This window comes from Rattus rattus, chromosome 11, assembly GCF_011064425.1.
Source record: "Rattus rattus isolate New Zealand chromosome 11, Rrattus_CSIRO_v1, whole genome shotgun sequence".
Taxonomy (NCBI): Eukaryota; Metazoa; Chordata; class Mammalia; order Rodentia; family Muridae; genus Rattus; species Rattus rattus.
The window spans coordinates 29,710,928-29,729,251 of NC_046164.1; the positions used below are offsets into that span (position 1 = coordinate 29,710,928).

At 44.3% G+C, this 18,324-nt stretch overlaps 1 protein-coding gene across 3 annotated transcripts in view; it reads left to right on the plus strand.

Annotated features, from left to right (window-relative positions):
- Positions 1-8,913: 8,913 nt before the first annotated feature.
- The window catches only part of Slain2 (SLAIN motif family member 2), a 58,739-nt gene continuing 49,328 nt past the window's right edge, over positions 8,914-18,324 (plus strand). For 2 of the 3 annotated variants that reach the window (XM_032917075.1, XM_032917076.1), the window contains exon 1: positions 8,914-9,584. In XM_032917075.1, coding sequence (XP_032772966.1) covers positions 9,196-9,584 — 389 coding nt within the window. In that variant the 5' untranslated portion in view covers positions 8,914-9,195. The remainder of the gene's footprint in view (positions 9,585-18,324) is intronic. The other variant, XM_032917077.1, reaches the window with a different exon arrangement.

The window sequence follows — 18,324 nt, forward strand, 5'->3', positions numbered from 1 at the left end:
TGGTACTGACTGCCTCTCTGCTCAGAGAGACCTTTACCACACTACTACCTCCCCAGACTTATTCATAGCATCATCTCTGCCCTTTATGACCCATTTCCCCATTTGGTCCCCACGTTTATGGACTTTGGGTATATTCTTCCACTGCCTTGTTTTACTAATGCAAATGTCCGTATGTTTTTGTTCCCCCTCAGTTTTTTTTTTTTTTTCCAGACAGGTTTTTCCCATATCCTGGCTAGCCTGGTACTTACTAGACCAGGCTACCCTTGAACTTACTTTCTGCCTGCCTCTGCCTCCTGAATGCTGGGGTTAAGGGGGTGCTCTACCATACCCAGTTCCCTTCTGCTTCTGATCTGAAGGGCAAGCACTCTGCAGGCACCGCTTTGACCAGTCATCCAGGAGATGCTCACAAGTCTCTCTTTCCATAGTCCTCCCTTGTGTGGGAGAGCATGGCTTCTTCACTAGTAGCTCACAGCAATGGCCTTTGTATGGCTCTTTGTCTTTTGACACTGCAAAAATGCTGGAAAAGCTATTAGCTTGAGTTTAGACTCTTTACTTTTGATGATCTATTTTTTGAATGATGTCTTGGACTTAAGCTTTATGAACAACTCATTTTCTCATCCTCCTTTCTTTATTTGAGATGAGGTTTCACTATGCAGTCTTTTCGTTTTATCCTTGTTTGTGTTCATGGTCTTACTGTGTGACTCCTCCTAGCCTTGGACTTGCTGTGTAGACCAGGCTGGCTTTGAACTCACAGAAATCTGTCTGCCTCTGCCTCCCAAATGCTGGGATTAAAGGAGTATGTTACCATTCTTTTGTACATTGAGATGATTGGGGAGAGTTTCTGTTCATTATAACTAAATGATGGTTATGGTCATTAACTCTCCTTGTGGACCAATTTTAAATCATACTTTGAGGAAAACTCTTATTTCAGGCAGAAGAAATTGGTTTCTTCCCCTAGAAGCCTTGTATTTTTTTCTTTTTCATATTGCTTATGCCACTCTTTACCTGGTTTGTATATAAAACACTCTGCATGTATCTTCCTAAACGGACAGTGGGCCAATGCAGATGAAGAAACATATTCCTAATCCTTTTATCATCTCTGGCCCAGAAGAGTGTAGACACCTTGAACTAGTAACTAATGATGAAATGAATACATGTAACAGGTTCATCTAGAATATGCAGTGTCTCTAAAAAGTGTCCATGTCATGCCTCCTGTAACACACCTACACAGAGATGTCATAAAGAGCTGGATGTAAAAATAGTAAAATTATAAGGAAAACTATAGGAAGTTACAAGGAAAAAAATAAGTGAGGTTTACTATTTGTTTCTTCAGTTAATGATAGGGGTTTCTGAACCTTGAGCCTTGAAACTACCTTACACTTCACAACAAGCCTCGTTTTGGATCCTTGTAGAAAGCACTACCAAGGTTTTCTCAGAGCACCAGTATGTGGGCCTTCAGGGATGTCTCACATGCTGGCTCAAATATAATATTCAGAGTGAAGCCCATTGCTGTAGCCACGTGGAAGAGTGGCAATCACATTGTTCTGCTCAGAATTTCCATTGCTGCATGGGCTAGTGGCCTCTGTTAGCCTTTTAACTGGGAGGAGGAGGAGGAGATGTTTGTTATGTGGTCAAGCTTTGCCTAGACTCTGACAGGTCACGCCACTTGTGGACGGATCTTGTGCAACTATGAGGTTGTGTTGTTCTGGGTGGTGCGTCAGAGCTGAAGAGATAGAAAGACAGCTTTGTTCTGCCTGTTGGGGAGGATGGTGGAGTCAATGCCTCTCCACATAGCAATTCCATCTTTTGAAAGCAAGACACACTTCCAGTCATCCTGTAGTATAAGGTCTCTTCCCCACAGTTGCCACCACAATAAACCCTGCTGCCAGTGCATAGCAACATGTTGCTGGTTGGCTCAAGAGCTGTCTATATACCAAGATCTGGGTATAAAACTCATACTCTGGGGATTCTTATGGCAGAACTGCTGAGAGCTGTGTCTGACTCAAGGTCGACCAGATGCCTGATTGATCGTGACTGGAAAAACAGACAGTGGGAAAAGCTCCAAGATTTAGAAGTATCCTGTGAGATAAAAGGAGCCAAGTACTTCACTGATACAGGTAGGCCACTTGACCAACACACAGATCTGTTTGGACTGTGGGCTACTACTTTAGGTAGCTAACCTGAAGTAAAGCAAACGCTAGAAAGGACCCGCCTGTGTCACAGCCTATAATTTATGTCTCCCCTGCTCAATCCTGTCACTTCTCCACAGAAGTGTGCAGGTATGAAGGCTACCTGTTTTCTGGGAGCTAGGAGAAAAAGGAAATCTGTTTGGACTCAATTTTGCAGATTGTTAGGCCCTAGTCCAGCAGATCTGGTTACTAGTTTTTCCCAGTGCTAGAAACCACCTTGCCAGGGATCAGTATCCCTGACCCCTTAAATGAAACTGTCTTTTCCACAATTCTTTCTACAGCAGACAGCCAGCTGTAAGCCTCTGGTTCTGGCACTCGCCAAGGATGAACTGTTACCTAGCATTGAGCCGTATGTAGCATTCCTTAGCACATTCTTCCCTGGTGCTAACGCCTTGGCTTCTGATATCTGCTTATAGTCAGTCTCAGTTCAAATCTATCCAAGATTCCATTTTCTGGTCTGTAGACCTAGGAGCCTTTCATTTCCATCTGCCTCTGTTGTTGACTGACATGCTGCTGTTGCCCTGGGTAATTTCTGTCTTATCGACTCTTACAGGCTGGGCTGATTCATTAGCCTTTCCAGAGAGGAACTGTTGTTCAAGCTTCATTTCAGCAAACCACCAGCAAGTGGGTTGTCCAGCCTTCCCCTGCTTTCAAGTGCCTGAAGTGCAGCCCCAGTCAATGGCTTCCAAGAAGTCTTATGAGTAAGACACAGAGGGGTTGCCTTCCTCCCTTAAGGCCCTGATTGTTTTGTTACAGTGTACTTAATCTGAGATGCTGATAACTGAAACTTGGCAAGCTTGCTCTTGGAGCAAACAGCATGAGTTTTTGGGGATATTATAGCCATTGACTCTACGTTCTCAATATTGTCCCCCCAAACCCACATCAGATGCTGATGGAAGCTATGAGTAGTCTTTAAGTAAAAGAGTGGTAAACCCTGGCCGCCAGGAATTTGGGAATCAGATCACTGATTTCATATCCAGCTTTGTTGCTAACTGCTAGGGTTTCCTAGGAGAGCGCTGTCTCTTCATTTTGACAACAGATCGATTGCATTCCTAAACCAAAGTTCAGTTTTAAATCTCAGATCAGATTTCTGAGTCATCTTACCCGTGAGGATTAGCTAACTCCTGACAAGTTTCTCCCATGTTCATGGTTCTTTAGGACATAAACTATATGGTTCACGGGGCACTATCCGGCTGAGATACTACTTCCTGATCAGAGAAGGAACCATGAATATTATTTAACAGCTCCATCTCTCCACTTGCTGATGAAAAAGGGGTGGATAGGCAATAAGGTATGGCTTCATTCCCAGTGAAGACAGCAGCTTCCAAGTGGTCAAGAACACTCCCATCTCTGCTTTGATCATAAGCTTCTTACTCCTCTGTCAATATAATGCACATGTTCACCCTCCAAGTGTAATAGGGGATCAACTGTTGGCCAGAGGCGTTCCCTAGGTGTGCGATACATGCCATTATGACCATTTTTGAGGTACCCCATTGTGAAACCTGATTGATGCTCACTGGGAAAAATCTAGATTCCTATTTTTGGTCCCTCATCTGGGGCCCAGGATTTCAACTCTGAGTCTGTTATATAGCTAACTTTGAAAGTTTCTGGAACTCTGGGCAGACATGCCAGTTCAGACATTTAACTCTAGCACTCAAGAGGCATGTTTATTCGAGCTCAAAGCCAGTCTGATCTACTGAGTGAGTTCCAGGCCAGTCAGGTCTGGATGGTGAGACTAGAAACATTACTGGAGGCTGGGCCTGGTGGTACATACCTTTAACCCCAGTACTCTGGAAGTAAAGACAGGTGGATTTCTGTGAGTTCAAGGTGAGTTTGGTGTACAAAAAGAGTTTGAGGCCAGTTAGGGCCATACAGTAAGGCCCTGTCTCAAAACACCAAAATAAATGGAGAGAGAGAGAGAGAGAGAGAGAGAGAGAGAGAGAGAGAGAGAGAAATTAGTTCCTGGGATTCTTTTTATAAAACATATTTTCCCAAAGAGGCCACTGATAGACCAAAGGGAGGCAGGCACATCTGGAGGAAGGGCACTGGTTAGGGGTTAGGGACAGATGCAAGGGGACAGGAGGAAATGACTGACCAAGTGTGTGCACTGGAGATAAAGTGGAAGCCCCGGAGAGTGGGACAGTGAAGGCTATGCCAAAGAATTTGGCAGTTTTTTGTTTTTGCTTTTTTTGGTTTTTTTTTTTTTGTTTTGAAACAGGATCTTACTATGTACTCCTGGCTGGCCTTGAACTCAGAGATCCACCTGCCTCTGCCTGCCTGAAGAGGTTTGAAAAGAAGCACAGATATTTCTGTAAGTGCACAGCAGTTTCTGGACGACGTTTGAGTATGTGCCCCCTACTACAGACCTTAATTTAGGACTTGGAAACGCCTTTAAGCCATTGAGTCAGGGTTTTCACTCTGCATAGTTGTCGTGGTTTGTAATGATTTCCACTTTGTCAGGGCTTTCATGAAGCACACATGCAAGTAGGAGCAAGTCACAGAAAGGTCCACACCTGCTTAGAAGACAGCAGCTCCTTCATTCCCAAACAAAGCCAACTTGTCATGGGAGGTGACACCTGAAAATCGAGTCAGGAGTGCAGTGTTCCACATGTCATCAGACACCTACTAGCCCTACTCCTACCTACTAAGAATCACTCAAAGATGGACTTTTTCTCAGTATGCTGTTAAGTTGTAGAGAGCAGGCATGTGAAGCCCTGGCTTCTATCGCCAGCACCACATAAAACTGGGCATAGTATTGATTGCCTATAATCTTGGCACGCAGGAGATGGAGAGAACATTAGGAATTCAAGGCCATTCACAGCTACTTAGGATATTTGAAGCTAGTCTAGGAGATATGAGACCCTGTCTGCTTTTAAAAAGTGACCCTGGACTTGCACCAGCACTTCTGAGAAGCCAGCGGAGTGTTCCAACCTGAAAAAAAGGAAGGTGGTTGCAATGTTTTAGATGGAAAGAACACAGTCTCATCTCCCCACTTCTCAGGGAGAACCGAAGGCTACCTTCTGCAATCCTACAGGGCTGCTGACTCTCAGGAGGTGGAGTCTGACCCAGTTTTAAAGATGATCTATGTGGCATGGCGTGCTGCTCTCTGGGAAGAGGAAAATGTAGATTAGAAAACCAACTGTTCAAAATGAGTAGGAATTTCTGGTCTAATGTTTCAAGACTTAACCAACATATCCATCTGAAATTCTATTTCAGGAGGCTTCATCTGACCTACATGTGTCCATTTGACAAATAGTTACTGGGTACTTTGTATCAGGCACTGCTTTATAGACTGAGGGTGCAGTACGGGGAATTTCTGCACTTAACATTCTACTGGGGAAAGATAGTCATTATACAAAAACGTACATGAGCAAAAAAAGGGTGGAAAAAACCAAGAAGATCAACTATGACAGGGATGCTATTTTGTAATAGTAATATTTTGTATTTAGTAATAATAAAGATAGTGAACTTAGATGACATTTGAGCAGAAATCTAAATCATAGGAGTCAGTCCTGGGATCTTCTGGATGACCCAAAGAGAGATCCTAGCAGGATGTCTCTGCAGCAGGTACAAAGCTCTCGCAGTAGAAACCTGTTTGGCCGCTTTGAAGACCATGTAGAAGGTTGGTGTGGGTACAGCAGAAGCCGGGGATGGAAGAGTGGTGGTCTGGGAGCTTATTTATAGAAGTTATCAAGTATCCAAAGCCGGGCAGGTCAAAGAAAAAAACTTTGGAGTTGAAAGCATTGAAAAGCCACTTCAGGGGAGGCTTCTGATAGCAACATGACTTGCAGGAAGGATCTTCGGGCTACTGTGTATCTATTAGACTATCTGTAGCAAAGGGGAAGTGTCCATCAAGAGAGAGCAGAGGAAAACCACAGGGGAGAAAAGGGCAATTAGAGCTAGAGTCCTAAGCGTCCAGGAACTGAGCATTATTTAAACCTATTCTGAATGCAAGCAACCTATTTAAGGAGTGGATTTGGTGGGTGACAGAACATGATCAGTAGGGATCGTCACAGCCTTTATCCTTAACATTAAACAAGAGCTATATTTACTCTAGTAGTGCAGTATAGGGCAGATTTGACTCTGTGCTCAGGCATCTGTGTGGTGGTGGTGGTGGTGGTGGTATATATATTTGTATGAATTGTAACTTTAGTTTTTGTGTTTTGAGACAGGGTCTGTCTATGTAATCTTAGTTGTCTTGGAACTTGCTATACAGACCAGGCTGGCCTGGAACTCAGAGAGTTTCTTCTGTCTCTGCCTCCTGAATGCTAATATTAAGGTGTACGTACCACCCTGCCCAGCTAACTTCAGTGTTTGGTATACAACATTTATTATAGAGTCAGAAGGATCAGGAGTTCACGGGCATCCCAGACTCCTAGGAAGTTCAAGGCTAACTGGAACTACAAGAGAAGCTATCTCAAACAAATGATTCAACCATCAAGTTCTCAGAACAGTACCTGCCATATATTACAGGCTTAATATTTACTAAATTAAAACCAAAGTAGTAAGGCAACTGGGTTTAGTAATTAAGTATACCTTCTATGGATTTCTGTGTATAAGCATAGTCATAATTTATAATCATGATTCATCAGAAACCTTCACTTCTTGGTAATACTTATTAGAAATCACCTAATTTACACATCTGACAAAAGGGAAAGCCCAGAGTAAAGAGAGAAATAAAGCTCAAGGCCCATGTTCATGGTAGGGGAAACCTGCCGGCAGGTCTCCTGATCCCGATAATTATTCTATAGCACATTGTGCTTTCCTCTCAAGAACGCCAATGCTAACTTCAGAATGTTAAGTGAGTTTTTCAAGGAATACCCTTAAAGAGTTCATTTGAAACTTGGCTAACATGGAATCGGACTCCATGTCATAAGCAGATAATGTAAATGAATTACTGTGGTGTGTGATGAACCCTTGGTGATGAAACCTTCAGCAATGAGAGCAGATGTGTCAGGCACAATCGTAGCATTTAATGTGCACTACACAGATAATGCATTTCGTTTTACAAAATTTTGTTAACAAGCAAAGGCATCCTTTTAATGTGTCTGCATAGCTAGGAAAACACTTACACTTGACAGCAAACTTTAGCATACTCAAAGAATTTATTTTTGCACTATCAAAACTCATCTTCCGTTTAATTCCAGCAAAACAGGCATTGTGCATGTCAGCCTCATAAGCAAGGAAAATGGAACGAGTCCTTTTATCAACTATACAGATCAAACCAAAGACTTGCTAGGAGAAATTTGTAATTAAAAATACAAATATCTGTAGCCAACTCTTGAGGTGATTTCAGCGCCAAGACAGTAACTCCTTCCAAGGATTTTTACAAAGAGGCGTCAAATATGGTCTAGGCAAGGAAAATACAGCACGGAAAGGCAGAAGGGTTTAAGTCTTTATGTGAGTCCACACCCAGGTGTAATAAGCCTGGTTCGAGGGTGGAGGAGGCAATTGGGAGTCAACTGCAAACATCAGCCGAAAAGTTGAGAGAGCAGGCGCGTTTGGCTGCTTACCATATAGGTAAACCAAGCAGCTCACAACGGACAACTGTGGAAGAGTGAGCCAATATGACAGAAACAAAGCATTAAGTTTTGTTTGCAGTCGCTTCCACCAGTACAAATAGATGCCACCGAGGGCAGAATTTTACATCTACTACCCTTAAACACTCTCTAATCCCTGTCAACGGATTGCTTAAATACTTTTCATGAACAACTTAAAAAAAATAAAAGGGTCACAAGCCTTTGATCCCAGCTTTTTGAAAGGAGGAGAGGGGTTGGGGGATTTAGCTCAGTGGAGAGGCTGCACAAAGGCCCTGGGTTCGGTCCCCAGCTGAAAAAAAAAAAAAAAAAAAGAAAAAAAAAAAAAAAAAGAAAGGAGGAGAGGCTGAGCTGAGGCCAGCCTGGTCTACAGAGCGAGTTTCAGGACAGCCAGGACTACACGGAGAAATCTTGCCTCGAAAACCAAAAAGTCAAGACATACTACTAAAAAGTCTTTTGGGGTAAAGGGAGTATCCAAGGAATACAACGCGCATTAATTACCGTTGAAAGATTAGCACAGAAGTCTTTTCCATCATCCGCCTGTCTCTGAGCTGTAAACCTTAAGCCAACGAAACAAAACAAAACAATCCCCGCCCACGCATTTTAAACGGATGAAATAATGCCTTTAAAAGTGCTTAGCGCAGTGTCTGGCCCATAGGAACCACTCAACAAATTACGGTTATTAGACTTCCGAGCTCTCAACCATTCGGGATTCGGGTTCTCATTTTCAGGGGATGGAACGGGCCACAGATGGCAGCAGCCCCGACAGTCTCCGGTTTCAAGCAGGAACCTACTCAGTATTGCCAAACAAACCAAGGAAACCATCCATGCAGCCAGGCGAGGCCATCGGTCCGCGAGTCTCAGCACCCACCCCTTGCTACAGACGCCAAAGGCGGGGCTGAACCGGAGCCTGAGCCGGATCTGGATCCCCGTTCTCGATCTCACCCTGGCTCATAACTATCCTTGGGCAGGGTAGGCGGACAGGGCAAAACTCCAGAGCTAACCCAGCCCGACCCACCTTCGCCGGCGCCCACCACACCCCTTCCGGCTGGGGCCCCGCCCCTAACAATGACCCCGCCCCTCCGGGTCCATCCCGTTTACAGGCCCCGCCCCCAGCCCCGCCCCACCGCGAGCCGGGCGCTTAGTTCTTTCAGCCCGCGGGCAGCCACGTCCTCCCCTGACGCTCTGAGGTCACCGACCGGGCTGGCCGGCAGGGGGCGGAGGGACGGAGGGAAGATGGCGGCCGAGGCCGGATATTGGCGCCGCCTCCCCCAGTCGCGGAGCCGGCGCAGATGAGGCGGCTCGGCTGGGGCCAGCGGCGCTTCGCAACCCGAGCCGGGGGGACCCTGGCGGTGGGGCCTGGCCCTGCTCTATGCCGGCGCCTCGGCTAGCGTGAGCGGTGGCGGTAACGCCTCTCTCCCCCGTGCTTCCCCTGCGGCTTGGGAGTCGGAGCGGGCGGCGCGGCCGGCATGGAGGACGTTAACTCCAATGTGAACGCGGACCAGGAGGTGCGGAAGCTGCAGGAGCTGGTGAAGAAGCTGGAGAAGCAGAACGAGCAGCTGAGGAGCCGCTCAGGAGCCGTGCAGAGTGCAGGCCTCCTCGGGCCGGGCAGCCCTGCTCGGGCCGGCGTGTCCACCCCTTCCTCGGGCGCGGCGTCCCCTCGGGGCTTCCCGCTGGGCCTGGGCGCCAAGGCGAGCGGCGGGGCGGGCTCGGGCCCGCGACGGACCAGCAGTGAGGATCTGCGGGACGCCACCTCCTTGCTGGCGGCTGGTGAGGGCGGCTTGCTGGACGAGGTAGAACCGCTGCGGCCCGACGAGCTGGAGCGCTTGTCAGGCTGGGAGGAGGAAGAAGAGAGCTGGTGAGCGCGGGGCGCCGGGCCGTGTGGGCCTGGGGGGGAGGGGTGTCCCTGGGGAAGCAGGGTGGGCTCGGCTGTGGTGGGGACGCAGGCTTTCCCTGCTTCTGCTGCGGGCAGGTTGGCTGGAGTTTGGGGGTTCGAGGCGTGCCTTGGAAACGGGTCTGTAGCTAGTTCTCTTCTGGGTCGTGGAACCTCTGGGTGCTGGACCCAACTGGACCCAGATGGGGTCTGTGGCTTGGCACAGTCCCGGTGGGCCCGCACGCTCAGAGCACTCAGAGGTACCAGGCTGCTTCGTAGGAAGTGATCCTGCTTTGTGTGAAAGACTGGCTTTCGGATGGTGTTCTGAGCGTTTTGGATATAGGGAGAGGTCTGCTTCAAGAGGTAACGACCAGGTGCGGGGACACACAGAGTAGCAGTCAGGGCTTTGGACTTGAGTGAGATGGGTATGTTTGTGGGGAGGCCGGGTTAACGTCACCCCCCTTTGGGTAGTTGGGGTAAAGCTTTGCTTTGTGTGTGTATGTGAAGAGGGCAGTGGAGGGATGGGGCTGCTTTGTGTGAAGTCGGCGGCGGTGGAACAGGAACCCTGAATTTTATTTTTGAGAACAAGAATTGGGTCTGACATAATTTCGGAGCCGTGAAGCAGTAGCCACCATAGCTGACTATCATTTCCATGCCATTCTGGAGGCAGAGAAAGAGTCCTATTTTAAAAATCCAGACCAAAGCCGTAATTGTCATGAGGCACCTCTTGATGAGCTTGTGACCCCACACCTTAAAGTCACACTTTCGTTAGGCCACGAGAAGCTTTCCCTCTAGTTTTATTTTTGATTTAAAAACACCTGCTGGAAATTAGCCTCACAAATTCATCCGTTTTTGAAGTCCTAACTTTTAGCTAGAACATTTATGCTGTTGACATTAAAACTTCTCTGAGGTCGAAATCTCTCGTGGACTGGTATCCAGGCCTCTAGCATTGAAGAATTCTAAGCACTGCCTAGCTGGATGTAGGCCCTAGATTTGTCACTTAAAGGTTTATGACCTTGGAGAAGTTACTTGGAGCTTCACTTCTTTTCCTCAGGAAAATTCTCATTCTTGTGTAGAGTTCTGAAGATTAGGTCAGATAATCCACGTGTACTTTTAGCACTGGGCTAAAATAAATTCTCCAGGACTGGGCACTATTAGCCTTAAGCCTGGCTATTTAAATCAACACTATTTTGTGAGTTTGCATGTGATCCCTGCTGTGGGAGATTCTAAAGATTCTTAAGTGCTGATGCCTGTGTGCGAGGCCCTGGCAGTCATATTGAGAGCTAAGTCTTGGTCAGTTAAACAAGGTAGCAATGTGTATAGTGAAGTGAGAGAGTTATAGAACAGCACTAGTGCCTTGGTCCAGATACTAGGCCAAACTTTTAGGAGACTGTAGAAGTCAGAGAGGGAACTAGGAACATTCCAGCATTTTACGTGTCACAGCTACAAGAAGTATTTTTAACTCATATTTAGGACCATATGAGTGACAGGCCTTGCTTCTTGCCAAGAGATACCAAGTATTAGTAGAATGAGCACAGTAGTTAGAACACGCTCATGTTAGTGACCCTGTCCTCTGAAGGGATCCTGTGCATGTGCACTTTGAAAGAATCCAGAGTCATCCAAGTATCATCACAGCCCTTCCAAGTGATGATGAGATCAGTGCTCATGGTAGTGAGGATTGGCTGCACCCACCAGCCCGTTTTAGATGGATTGGTAGAGCACAGTGACTCCACCAGGCGGGCACCAAGCAAGTCTTTAGCTGCTTTGGTTTCTGAGCATGAATTTGTCAAGGTAAAGCAAGTACTCTTAGGTGAGCATGCCAGGAGTTTGTTTTGACCACGTGATTCCTACTTACTCTGTTTCACATGGTTTCATGTCTTGGTGCTATAGATATCTTATGCTTTTTCCTGAAAATGCTTATGGGATTTAAAATCTGGCCCTGAGTTCGACCTTAACTGTGATAGGTCAGGGGAGAGTTAGATAAAGAAATGAGGGTTAAAATGCTGTGGGGTGTGTCTGAGTAGTAGGAGGGTGTGGCTGTCAGTGGCTGGAAGAGTTCATAGTAAAGTTTGCTTTCTCAGCAAGTCAGAAACCTACCTTCCATAGCTCGATTCTATTGCATATCATTTTCATCTAGAGAAAGTTTTGCCCCTAGCATATGCCACAAAATGTAGAAGGTAGAGTAGGCATTATATGGGAAAATAACTGGCTTCTGGTATAAATGTAAGGGAAACGGGGCTTATCAAAAGTGAAGGGTTTCTTTCATGCTGGGCTTTTTTGAGATGCAGCTCTGTATTGGCCATAATAAATGCTCCAGGGATTGTAGTTGTTTCCTAAACTTAATTGAGTTCCCAAGGAGCTAGTTATCATCTCATAGAACGCACTTAGGCAGGAGTGGTGGACAGCTGGGAGGACTCAGCTTCATGATACACAGTGCACAACCTAAGTGTGAGTAACAGTGGATACTTTACTGTGCGTGGTGCACTTTAATTCTTTCTATTGTGTTGTCTTTCATTATGGGAAAATACTAGTTACTACTAGCCTCACTTACAGACCCACAGAAGAGTTGCAACTTTTAGTCTGAAAAACGTTGCTCTCCAGTAATTCAGGAAAGCCCAGGAAAGAGAATTAAGATGATTAGGTATCAGTGTATTAAGTGTTAACAGGGATGGGGTGGGAGGTGGAATTAAAACATTTTTGCATTTAATTAGATTTAGCTTTTATATATTTATGAGGTAGGTATCAATGTCGGTGTAAGGAAACTTTATCTTGGCATCAAATAACACAGTAAACGGTGACACTAAGCTTAGAATTCATCTCTTCATACATTAAAGTTTATGATACTCTCATTGCTTTGCATTTTCCAAATACAACCTCAGCTTTCCTACATGAACTGCCCCTTTTATGTTTGGTGGTACATGTGTGTCCCTGGTGCCCTTCTCACCATATGCTGAACATTTTCTTCAGAGTCAGTTTCAGTTTATTGAATAATTTCTTAGACAATATAATTCCCTATAATAATAATAATGGTCAGGTATTATCATTGAGGAAGGGTCTTACTGTGTCACTCTGGCTGTCCTAGAACTATGTAGGCCAGGCCAGCCTCAAACTTAGAGATCTGCCTGCCTCTGTCTGCCAGGTGTTGGGCTCAAAGGCGTGAACCAGAGCACACTTGGCTGACTTATTTTTTTATTTATTTACTCTGGTTGCTCATTATTAGACATGGTATCCAGAATTGTATTCCCGTTTTAAGGTAACTAGAGTGTGTACACACATCTCTTGAACTAAGCTATCTTCAAGACATACTACTGGTTGGGCAGTGGTGGTGCATGCCTTTAATCCCAGTACTCAGGAGGTAGAAGCAGGTGGAGCTCTGTCAAGCACAGCCAGGGCTAGCCAAAGAAACCCTGTCGTGGAAAACCAAACAAAAACAAGAACAAAAAAGAAAGAAAAAAGTAATCAAATTTACTGATAATTAATTAACTGTATAGCACAGACTGGTTTGAACTCATGACAGTCCTCAGCCTCCCACCTGTTGGGATTACAGATGTGCACCAAGCCCTGCTATTGTATTTTAAACTGTTAGTCATGAACAGTTTCAATTTCTTGTTACTAAGTTTAATAGGTGCTGGTAATATGACCTACTCTATCTACCCTGTGTTTTCTATTAAATTATCTTTTTTTTAAAAGTAGTATATATTTATTATATATAAGTACACCGTAGCTGTCTTCAGACACACCAGAAGAGGGTATCAGATCCCATTACAGATGGTTGTGAGCCACCATGTGGTTGCTGGGATTGAACTCAGGACTTCTGGAAGAGCAGTCAGTGCTCTTAACCGCTGAGCCACCTCTCCAGCCCCTATTAAATTATCTTAAACTATCTCTCCTTAATCTTGTTTTTTTTCCTGAGAAATTTTTTGAGTTTAAAGACAAGGCATTTATATCTCATGTTTAGTCTTGACTTAGGTATTTGCTACCTATTTTCTAATCTTTTTTATATCTTTATATTTACAACATTTATTGTAGGTCTTTGTTCAGATTGTGTGTATGTACACACATTGGTGTTTTGCCTGCCTGTATGTTTGTAACTAGGCATAGTTAAGGAATGGAGTTGTAGACAGTTGTGCTGTATAAGTACTAGGAATTGAACTCAGGTCCTCTGGAAGAACAGCCAGTGCTCTTCACCACTGAGCCATCTCTCCAGCTGCATTTGTTCAGATTGTTGTCAAAAAAAATTTAAGTGACAGATAAATCACTCTGAAGTGTGCATGCAGCTCGTCTTGACTCCCTCCTGGAAGACCAGTCCATTAGTGCCCACGTGGTTACTCACGGGCTGCTAATTCTTTCTATTGTCAGGACAAAGGACATTGGTTTTCTGTGAATATGCTGAAAGATTTTGGCAAGTGCTACACTGTAATTAAGCTGTAATGAGCCTGCATGGTTCTTACCTGCAGTGAAATCACTCCCTTAAAGTGGGAATTGGGATGAATTTGGTTTGATAGAGTTATGAGTCATTATGAAATCAATCCTTTATTTCATAAACATTGTTTAATCTTATTTTCAGTTTGCTCTGGAATTAGGAATTTGCCACCTTTGGTCATGACCTTTTCCTTCATATTTCTGATCCATAGTGATTTTATGATAAAGTTTTTGTTACTTTTTTTCATGGTGTAGAGGAGTGGGATAAGCATATTTTAACTACATTGGCTTAATAGTCTTTGAGCTTAGTAGTTTCTTTGATTCTCTTTGAAGAACGCTCTTCCTTTCCCATCCAAACAGAGGGCAGAAATATTTTGTCTTAGATATTCAGTGTTCAGGTTTATTTTGTTTGTGATTGGGACTGATGTTTCTTTTACCGATGTTACTGTAATTTTATTCCTCAAGTTTTTCATTGTTGAGCTCTAATTTTATAGTACTTGATACACCATTTAACTAACACACATTTTTATACTGCAGATTTTATTTTTAAATTTATTTATGTACTCATTGTGGGGGGTGTTCATGTCACAGGTGGGCACACAGAGTTCCGAGTACAGCTTCTTCAAGTTGGTTCTACTTAAGCCTTGTGGGTCCCCGGATTGGTGACAGGCAGGCGCATTTACCCACTGAGCCATCTCTCCAGCCCTATAGGCATATTTTAAAGCCTAGAAGATAGTGACTTCTAGTCCAGACAAGGCCGTGCAGCTATCACCTCTGTTAATAGGTGGACACTCAACACCGATGGACACTGACTGACTAGCAGTCACCCCCTATGTTCCTCTCCCCTTGTCCAATTGTCTGCTTTGCCTATCAGATTACCTATGCTGGACCCTTCATGTAGATGAATCATATAGCAAATGGCCCTTGTGCTGTCTTTCATCTAGCATAATTCTTCCAAGGTTCGCTCATGCTGTAGCTCGTGTCATAATACTATAATACTACCTTTATCCTTTCCTCCTTTTATGGCCTGAACAATATTCTGTTGTGTGACTTTACAGGTCTCATGTATCCATTCCTTTGTAGGTGGGCATTTGGATTGTTTCCACCAATTGGCTATTATAAATAATGCTGCTATGACATTTATTTACACATTTTTGAATGAACATATGTTCTCTTTTTCTCCCCCCTTGGCTGTGTGCTTATGAGTAAAATTACTCCAAATGGCATCACCATGCTTAATTTTTTGAGAAACTGCCAGACTGTTTTTCACAGTAGCTGTACCATTTCTCACTATCACAAGCAGTATATGAGGGCTCTGATTCCTCTGCATCTTTGTCAGCACCTGTTAGGTCCACCTTTAATTGTAAACCTTCTATTAAGATCATTTTGGTTCTGACTTGCATTGCTGGTTAATGATGTTGAGCATCTTTTTCCTGTACTTCTTGGACATTTGTGTAAATTCTTTTTGAAAACTGTCAAACCCTTTATATTTTTTTCCTGTACTAGGATTAGACCTGGTGTCTTCGGTATATTAGGTGAGCACTCTACCACTGAGCTGTATCGCTGGCTCCTCTTGTCCTTTTACTGATTGGGTATTTGTCCTTACACTGTAAGTTGAGAGAACTTTTCATAGATTCTGGGTGTGCATGGCTTATACATGTTCTCTCCCCTACCATCTGTTCTCATTTTCCTGGAAGAAGTTTTCACTGCCCACTACCTGAGGACTCGGATTATGGGTATGTGTCATCACTGTAAGCTTAATTTTAATGCTTAAAATGATGATTTTTACTTTTATGGTTTTGATTTATTTTGAGACAAGGTCTCTACATAGCCCTGGCTATCCTGGAACTTGCTCTGTGTACCATGCTAGCCTTGAACTCACAGAAATCTGCCTGCCTCTGCCTCCTGAATGCTGGGATTAAAGGCATGTGTCACATACCTGGCTGATTTTATTTTTTAAATTTCTTTCTTGCCTTCCTCTCTCCCTCCCTTCCTTCAGTGGGCCTACTATGTGACCTGAAACTCTGATATAGAACAGGCTGGCTTCTCTTATATAGAACAGATGTGGTCCTGCCTCTGCCTCTAGAATACTAAGATTAAAAGCGTGCACTACCACAGACATCAACTTCTTTTTTAAATTAAAATACTATTACATTATTTCCCTCCCCTTCCTCCGTCTCCCACATGCTCACCCAAACCTTGCTTCCTCTTAAGTTTATGATCTTTTTATTTAATGTATTGTTACTCTTACATGAATAAATATACAAATATAGTCTGCTGAGTCCATTTAGTGTTGCTTGTATGTATATCACTTGATATTGAATAACCAGTTAGGGAACTTGTCTCTAGGCAAAAGCAGTTCTCCTTCTCTCAGCATTTATTAATTGCCTGTAGCTCTTTATCTAGGGGTGTAGCCCAATGACATTTCCCATCCATGTATGTCAGCTGGTGCTGTCATTGTTTAGGTATTGACCAGGCAGCCATATTGTTGAGATTTCATGGGTGTAACAACTAGATAGCACAATCTCAAAGATGTCCTAGTCTTTTGGCTCTTTCAACCCTGCCCTTGTGTTTTTTGAGCCATAGACGGAGGTGTTGTATTGATGTATCAACTGGGATCGAGCATTTTGACCAGTATATTACTTCCTGTAATATCCCCCATCTGCCGCATACAGAAACTGCTTTAACAAGAGGTGAGAAGAACACAGTTGGAAATTTGCTGGTTTAGGAGTGGCAATAGTACATTTTCCTCTAAGACCCAAGACCTCAATAGTCTGGGTAGTTGACTTGGTGTTCAGTACCGGGCTTGACTTCTCTCCTGTTGGTTGGCCCTTCATTCAGGCAGCAAGGCAGCTGTTGGTCATTGCGACGGTGTAAGTGGCCCTGCTGCGTTTTGGGGTTTCCTGGTGATCGTTATTGTGGTGCATGGGGCTCCCTGCTGCTAAGACTACTATTGCTTGCCTCCCTTAGCAGCACACTAACTAGCACCTCCTACCTCTGTAAAGGATCGCTCTCAGGGAGGAGACTTGGATCAGATCCAGCTCCAGCTTAATTCCTGAGAGTCCTGTGTCATCGTCATCGTGTCTTTAGCAGTAGGGACATACCATCAACTTCTAGGAGACAGCCAAGGGTAACAGCAATAGTTTGTATTATTTTGGGAGTCTTTTAGACTATCCCACCAACAACTCGTGTGTGTGTGTGTGTGTGTGTGTGTGTGTGTGTGTGTGTGTGTGTGTGTGTCATATACTGGTTTGTTGTTAATTTGGGGCTGGGGAGGATTATCCAAGTGGCAACTTCATCTAATCCCCCCCCGCTATTATTTAGTGTTAGATGAATATAAAATATGAATCTCTGTCATGTTTTCAAACATCTTCCCTTTTCTTTCCCTTCTGTATTGTCCTGCCATCTCCCTCCCCAATTACTGTCTCCCCACTTTCCCATCTCCTCCTCCATATCACTTGTGTCCCGCTGTTCCCTACCACCTCTGACCCCTTTTACTTTTCTGGGTTCTGGGATTACTCCAGGATAGGTACTCGTATCTGAAGATTTGGAGCAGGAACCTCTGATGAAGGAGATCATGGTGACATGTGTCTTTCTGGTCTGTGCTACCTCATTCAGTGTACTGTCTGTAGTTCCATCCATTTACCTGCACATTTGTGGTTTAGTTTTTCTTTACAGCTGAAGAGTATTCTTAGTGCACATGTACCACATTTGCATCATCCATCCTCAGGTGAAGGTCATCTAGGCTGTTTGAATTTCCTAGCTAATGTGAGTAGAGTGGCAATGCACACAGCTGTGGAGAGGATGCTGAGTCCTTTGGGCATGTGTCAAAGAATGGGATAGCTGGATCATGTATATGGTAGATTAATTATTTAGTTTTTTAGGAAATCTTTTAATTTTAAGTCTTTGTATTCAAGATTTATTTGAAGTAAAAGGACATAAATGTAACTTTGTTCATCGTCCTTTTTTGCTGGTGTGTGTTTTGTTCATTCATATTTGTGTGATGCCTGTGTGTGGGTGCATATGGAGGCCAGAGGAAATTCCTTGGGTGCTGTCTCCCATTTTTTCTCACTGACCTTGAACTCACCAAGTAGGCTAGGCTGCCTGGCCAGGGAGCCCAACCATCTCCCTGTCTCTGTCTTCCCAGTACTGGAATTATAAGCATACACTTTCATACGTGACTCTTCACCCCCAACCCATGGTTTCTTGGGATCAAACTCAAAATCTTGTGCTTGTTGGAAACACTTTACCTTTTTCCATTTAAGCCATTCCCCTGCCTGTTTTATTTATACAGGGTCTCCCT